Source organism: Propithecus coquereli, unplaced genomic scaffold (genome assembly GCF_000956105.1).
Source record: "Propithecus coquereli isolate 6110/MARCELLA unplaced genomic scaffold, Pcoq_1.0 Scaffold53, whole genome shotgun sequence".
Classification (NCBI taxonomy): domain Eukaryota; kingdom Metazoa; phylum Chordata; class Mammalia; order Primates; family Indriidae; genus Propithecus; species Propithecus coquereli.
The window spans coordinates 3,985,512-3,992,712 of record NW_012151174.1 but is presented as its reverse complement, the minus strand read 5'-3'; the positions used below and the strand labels follow the sequence as shown (position 1 = coordinate 3,992,712).

Below are 7,201 nucleotides of genomic sequence, written 5' to 3'. Positions count from 1 at the left end.
GTAAAGAAGAAACAGGTTTGCATACTGTGACTTCTGGGATCACTTATAGGGTACCATGTCCTTGGCAAGAACACTCCTGGAACGGTTTCTTTCCACCAGGATCGCTCATCACATGCAGTGTCCACCACCCACTCACACAGGTGCTACTTCTACCATACAGGCGTGTACGTTCCACTCACCACCTAACCACTTGTCTGCAGCTGCCAATACTGCATTTCTCTGGTTCCTGTAGAAATCAATAACCCTGGAAGAAGAAAACAATGAAAAGGATGTACTCAACACATTGATTGCAGGAACAAAAAAGGCTCTGGAGTCCAGCCTGTAAGAATTTGTTTTTTATCTTGATTAAAATGTTGAATACTTGATAAGAGAACAGAGTATACGTGCTTGACTTATCACCTGGTGATGAAACTTTTTATTGCTGTCTTTCTTCATTTATTGTGGAATAATTCAAAAAGTGAAACTTGATAAAGGAAAGTCCATTTCCATGTAAAATATGGAACCTAGAAGTAGGGGATGTAGCAGGATCAATCTTTGTGCTTAGTTATCTGAAACAATGGTTATCACCTGCACGGTAGGAGAACACTCAGGATCAAAGAAAACACCACTGATGTGATGAGTCACTGGTGTGGGAATGAGGATACCCCATCTCTCCTTGTTTCTGAATGGCCTAGGAGGTACCACATTTACATAACTAAAATAACTCATCACTTGCACCAATATACTCATTATGTAGGCAAATTATGTTTTCAGTCACCTGTGCTTGGGCCAAATCCTGTGTCATGTGTCCCTCATGGTTGATTATTAAATAAAATATTTATGTGTATGCATAGTTCACCCTCTCAATCAGTTAAATCGGGGAATGCCAACCTGGTGGGAATTCTCGATTGCTCTGAGTGTGGGCGGACTGCTTTCAAGCCATCCCCGGGATGCTCCTGAAAAGACTTTGTAGGTGAAGAGCTAATAAAATGAGTAGACTTTTGACTTCTGATAGACTATTCCTCTTGTGTATCTTAGGGTTAGGAAGGAAGAATAAACAACCAACATTCTGGGTGATCTGTACTACGTCTGCTGGGCTCCTATTTTGTTCATAGATGTTTTAATAAGTGACTCGATACCTGTGTACGTGAGCCAGGAAGCCCTCTTCTCCCCACTGGTGTAGCAGCTGTGATATCATGAGCTAAAGTAAATAAAACAATAATGAAAGTCATGGTTCATACCCTAAAAATGTGATGTTTGCTAAAGGAAAAAGCAAAACACTCTTGATTACATGTAAACCGCCATGAACATCTGATAAGCTGAACCTAGCTTATACAGTCAGTGGTTTATAATAAATCAGGAAGGAAAACAATGATTCACTAAACAGGTTTGGAATTCTTGCTGTCCATCTATTTTTTATTCTGATCTGATTAAAAACGCCTATTTCCTAAATTGTCCTTACCTGGTTAAAAGTGCTGGGGTGCAATGTTGACACTTGTGTGTGAAGAACAACTCTCTCTATCAAGGGTTTTGGACCAGTGAGAAACCCTATTCTCAACCTACACAGAAAGAGAAAATGCAACAATTATTACATATCCCTTTCCTGCTTTCATTAGGAAGAGAGTTGTGCCCTGGGGACAAATGGATCTAGACACTTAAACAAACTAATAGAGCTAACTAATTCTTATTTCCAATACAAATTTAAATAGAGGAGTACATTTAAAACAAGTCTGACCGCGTATTTCCAAATGTGCTCTCTCACATACGATACCAAAAGCCCGACCAGTCCCACTGCAACTTTAGATTAATGGCCAAGTGTGTTTGGCCACTGGAGATCAATAAAGAGACAAAAGGCCTATAATAATTGTAATAACCAAACTAGTGTTTTACAGCAAGTGGAATACAAGCATCTTCAGTGAAAAGAATTGTGTGGACTAAAAGACACTGAGGTACAGTGTCCGGCTTATTTAGATTGAGCCTCACGGTAGAGACATGGGCCTTACCCAGCAGAAAGGACCTTTGAAAAAGAGTCGGCTCTGATGACACGCCCGTCAACATCCATGGAAAGAAAGGTTGGTGCCCAGGGCTTAAAATGAAAAAACAAACAAAAACACAGCTGTTGGTTTGAGAACTCTGTGTCAGTCACTGTATGATTACTCTGCAGAGAGTGGACAGGGCATGTTTTTGGATGACGAAAGCACAAGTATTCTCTCACCTTTATTTCAGCCCTTTAACATGGGACAGGAACAGAGATGCATATTCTTTCATAAGCACCTGCCTGTCTTCATGGCTTTTCTGCCAAAGACACACACAAGGCTTCCACATTTGCTCCAGATGCCATTATTATACAGTTGGAGAAACCTCAAACAGGCCCTCCTTGCCACAAAGGTTGAAACCCAGGATTAACAGACTTAAAGGAAGAAGTCAGGAAAGGCAAGTTTGCACAAGACCAAAATGTGGACGGCCAGGAGCATTCACAATTGCGCAGGGAGAGACGCTGATCCTTAGAACCAACCGGAAAGATAAGATGAGAATGAAGACGAGAAATGGCATCAACAGGATGTACTGACTTCAATATTTACTTCAAAAGGCGGTACGAATGAGAAGTGGGGTTATAGGCACAGTGAGAGTAGGAGTGTGAGTAGAAAGAAGTGATGTTCTGGCAAATCGTACAGAGATATCAAGTTTCAGGCCGGGAGTGGTGGCTCACAGCTGTAATCCTGACAACTGTGGGAGGCTGAGGCGAGAGGATCACTAGATCCCAGGAGTTGGAGAACAGCCTGAGCAACAGAGTCAGACCCTGTCTCTACAAAAAAATAAAAAGTTAGCTGGGTGTGGTGGTGCACACCTGTAGTCCCAGCTACTCGGGAAGCTGAGGTAGGAGGATAGCTTGAGCCCACGAGTTTGAGGTTGCTGTGAGCTATGATGATGCCACTGTATTCCAGCCTGGGTGACAGAGTGAGGCTGTGTTTCAAAAAAACAAAGTTTTTGTTTCTTCTCTGTATATTTAAACGGGGAACTGAATGCAAGCGTATGTTCTCTGCAGCCCTGAGAACAAAGAAAGTGGTGGATTTTGAGGAATTGTCTTACTGCTACTATTGTCTGTTAGAACACAGTAATCAGGAAAAGTTGCATATATATCTATAAAATGCAGCGAAAGTGAATCTAAAAGCCCATTATGTTGCAGGTAAGATCCAGGACATAAATGACAGGGTGACAAGTATGTGGCATGCTGCCTGTGATGCCTCCTCCTGTGTCTAAAATGGACATTATTGAGCACGGCCTCTTCCTGCTTCAGCTTATTTGTTCAAAATACGAAAGTGGTACAAATGTTTTTGACATATGGATACCTTGTATAATGCTTAAGTCAGGACTTTTGCGGTGCCTGCCACCAGAACAGTATTCACTGTACACAATAGGTAAGATTTTGTTCCAAACCCTCCACCCTACCGCCTGCCTTCTGGTTTCCCATGTCCTTTATACCTCTTCGTGCCCATGTGTACCCAACATTTTGCTCCCACTTATCAGTAAGGACACACGGTGTTTGGTTTTCCACTCCTGAAATATTTCACTCAGGATAATGGTCTCTAGTTCTATCCCAGTTTTGCTGCAAACAACATTATTTCATTGCTTTTCATGGCTGAGAATATATATACCACATTTTCTTCATCCACTTATGAACTGATGGGCACACAGGCTGATTCCACATTGTTGCAGTTGTGAATTACACTGCAATAAACATTTAAGCGCAGGTGTCTTTTTCTATGAAATGACTTCTTTACCTTTGGGTAGATACCAAGCAGAGGGATTGCTATAGTTCTTTGAGAAATCTCCACACTGTTTTCCATAGAGGTTGTACTAATATGCATTCCTACCAACAATGTATAAGGTTCCTTTCTCTCTGCATCCGTGCCAGCATCTACTGTTTAATAACTTTTTAATAATGGCCATTCTCATAAAGGTAAGGTGGTATCTCATTGTAGTGTTAATTTGCATTTACCTGATGATTAGTGATGCTGAGCATTTTTTCACGTTTCTTGGCCATTTGTCTACCTTTTTCTGAAAAATTTCTATTCATGTCTTTTGCCCACTTTTTAATGGAGTTGTTTTTTTCTTACTGATTTGTTTGAGTCCTTTGTGGATTCTGGACATTAGCCCTTTATCAGATGTGTATATACAGTTTTCAAATATTTTCTCCCATTCTGTAGGTTGTCTGTTGATATTTCCTTTGCTGTACAGAAGCCTTTTAAGTTCGTCAAGTCCCATTTATTTATTTTTGTTGTTGCTGTAATTGCCTTTGGGGTAGCTACTATTTTGGGGATAAGTAATTTCTGGAAAAAGCAGCAATACCAAAAATGCAAAGTATTAATCCCATGATAAAAGTGGAAGAATGAAATGGAAGTGGTAGCAAATCAATCTTAATTGATTTAGTTTCAATGTAAGAGTGGATTAGCTCTGACTCAGCAGCCAGGCTAGTATACAGTGCAGCGCAGTAACGTTCAACGACGTATCTTCTAATAGTGACATGAGTTCACATCATCGCTTACCTTGTCAAACTGGAGAAAATAGTACGGATCATCTTCTATTATGAGGAAATCATATTTTCTTGCAAGCTAAAAAAGGTTAAAGCAATATATTTATTTCTTAAAGTAATATATTTCTTAAGAGCTATCCAAAGTTCAAGTTGTTTGGAATCATAATTCTTTAACAGTATCATAATTGTACTCATTCACTGATTCAAGAATTAGGCTCTCCCGTCCTAGACCGTGAGGATAAAGAGGTGAACACGGCGCTAAGGCCCTTGTTCTCACGGAACTTACCACTCTAGTGGGAAAGACAGAATAGACAGAAGCCAGTGGACACTGAGCAGAAGAAATATTAAGTGGGTGGATAAAGTGCTGGGGGGTGCACTACAACAGGTGACATTTGAGAGAGACAGTGGGAGGGTGGCTATTTCAGGTTGAATCTCTGGGAAGCCCTTCCTGACCAGGCAATACCAGAGCTCAAAATGACAGAACGATTCAGCCGTGCAAATACCAGGGAAGAGAAACCTAGACTCAGAGACGAGGGAGGGCAAAGGCTCTTGGGTGAGCAAACAGCTTGGCACGTTTAAGGGCTAGAAAGGCCAGTGTGGCTGCCCCAAGTGCGCTGCAGAAAGAAGAATACGAGATCAGGCCTGAGAACAGACTGACCATGTCACACAGCTCTGCGGGGCAGATAAAGGAATGTGGACTTTATTTAAACTGCAAGGGGAAGCCACTGGAAGGCTGTAAACAGAACCATGAGCCTGGCCGTACACTGACATTTCAACAGGGGAGGGACGTGGCTGGTTATGGACCAGGATGAAATGCAGCAGGGTGGAGTGGGCACAGTGTTGTAGGAGTCCAGTGAGGGCGAGTGGCAGCTTAGAAGATGGGGACAGTGACGGGGGTGGAGAAAATTATGGATTTGGATAACCTGGTAGTTGAGTCCACAGGGGGCACTAGACGTGGGGGTGGGGGGGCGGAGAGAAGGGAAAGAGAGGAGTACAGGGGAGCTCCTCATGCTCGCACTGTTTGTGGGGTCGGGGAATGTGAGGGGTGTGGATTAGAGGTTTGGGTGGGCCATGTTAAACTTGAAATGCCTATCAGACATCTGTGTGGAGGTATCAAGTAGAAAGTTGGCTACAGAAGTCTGGAGCTCAGGGAAGAGGACTAGGCAGGGACCAGGCAACATGGCAGTCATCACTTACAGAACTCGGCCAGCTGTCTAGGGCAGGTATGTAAACAGAGAACTCAGGACAGAGCCCAGGAGGGTATAAAAAATAAGAATAAGACAATATTTTGAACCTATAAATTTTCCAAGTAACAAGAACTGGTTGAAATCTTCCTTGTGATCCTACTGCACATAAATAAATTCTATAAAGTTCAACAAGGGCTTGGTACTTATAAAGCTATTTGTAGTAAAAGGTTAAAGAGCATAGTTAGGTACATGAAAGAGGAGTTCCAAAAGGCACATTTCTCTTTTTTTCAAAGATTTCTGTAGAGCTCAATATATCTGTTACTTTAAACTAACGTTTATAATGAAGAGTGAGGCATCACAGACACCTCAAAGGGATTTTACAAAAGATCACGCCTCATATTTTTAAAGAATTCTTTGTAATCTGAATCACATGGAATAGGAAGAAGAGAAAAGTTAACAAGACAAATAAAAAATTATGAAAATCAAACTTGAGGTCAAATATTAACTAATTTCATAATTTAATACAAGCCCACTAATGCTATTTTTTTCTATTAAGTCATCGATTAAGGCAAAAGAAAAAAATCTCCTAATTAATGAAAGTGGTATTCATTTATTACGGCTAAACTGGCATAAATTTCTCTAGTAAGAGAGGGAACTTACACAGTACTCTTCAAAAAGTTAGCAAGAAACAGGAACAGAACTACATGAACACATTCTTTTAAAATACCTCATAGATATCCTTTTTGCGGTCACTTGTAAATGAGTTTCCAGAGGGGTTGTTGCCATTTGGGACAGTATAAAGAAATTTGGGGGTGTTTTTCTTGGGGTTCCTTGAATCTTCTGGCTTCCATTTGGAAAGTATTTCTCTGAGGGAGTCTGGAATAATCCCATGTTCATCACTGGCAACGCTTATGATGTTGCAGCCCAGGGGTTGCAGCTGTTGAGCACAAGAGCCAGACACGATTACAAAATATAAGGACCACTGTTTTTTTTTTTTGAATACTAAGCAAGAACGTGACTTTAAACATACCAACCTGCACTCAGCTCCAAGCTCCTAAGGGTTGAGATTATATATTTTAATTCTGTTGTTCCCCGGGGTGGATTACATTATTGATCAAAAACAGCTCCTCTCCCTTCCCAGAGGAAGGACGACACTTCCTTACCCCAGTTATGTCAGGCTTGGCCGTGTGTCTGGCTCTGGCCAATACATTCTGGGCAGAAGTGTGATGTGTGCTCCTGCCAAGCAGAAGCTTTAACATCCAGCTGTGGATCTCTCTTTCCCTCTGCTCTAAGATTGGCAAGGCTCCAGACAGGGGCTGCTTCTGTCGACTTGGGGCTTGGAATGAAGATGTCGTGGGCAGAGCTGCAGCCGTCCCGTGGATGTGCAGTGTGGGAGAAATAAACCTTTGCAGCTGTAAGTTACAAATGAATGACTGTACTGGAGTCATTTGTTATGCAGCATGTGCTAGCCTATTCTGACTGAATTCTCTTTATAATTCTA

At 41.6% G+C, this 7,201-nt stretch overlaps 1 protein-coding gene across 1 annotated transcript in view; it reads right to left on the bottom strand.

Annotated features, from left to right (window-relative positions):
• The window catches only part of LOC105820505 (kynurenine/alpha-aminoadipate aminotransferase, mitochondrial-like), an 18,628-nt gene that overhangs the window by 2,255 nt on the left and 9,172 nt on the right, over positions 1 to 7,201 (bottom strand). Inside the window, exons 5-10 of the mRNA XM_012656988.1 lie at positions 6,428 to 6,637; positions 4,527 to 4,592; positions 1,983 to 2,065; positions 1,442 to 1,538; positions 1,119 to 1,180; positions 169 to 244 (exon numbers count right to left, since the gene is read on the bottom strand). Of these exons, the coding sequence (XP_012512442.1) occupies positions 169 to 244; positions 1,119 to 1,180; positions 1,442 to 1,538; positions 1,983 to 2,065; positions 4,527 to 4,592; positions 6,428 to 6,637 (594 nt within the window). The remainder of the gene's footprint in view (positions 1 to 168; positions 245 to 1,118; positions 1,181 to 1,441; positions 1,539 to 1,982; positions 2,066 to 4,526; positions 4,593 to 6,427; positions 6,638 to 7,201) is intronic.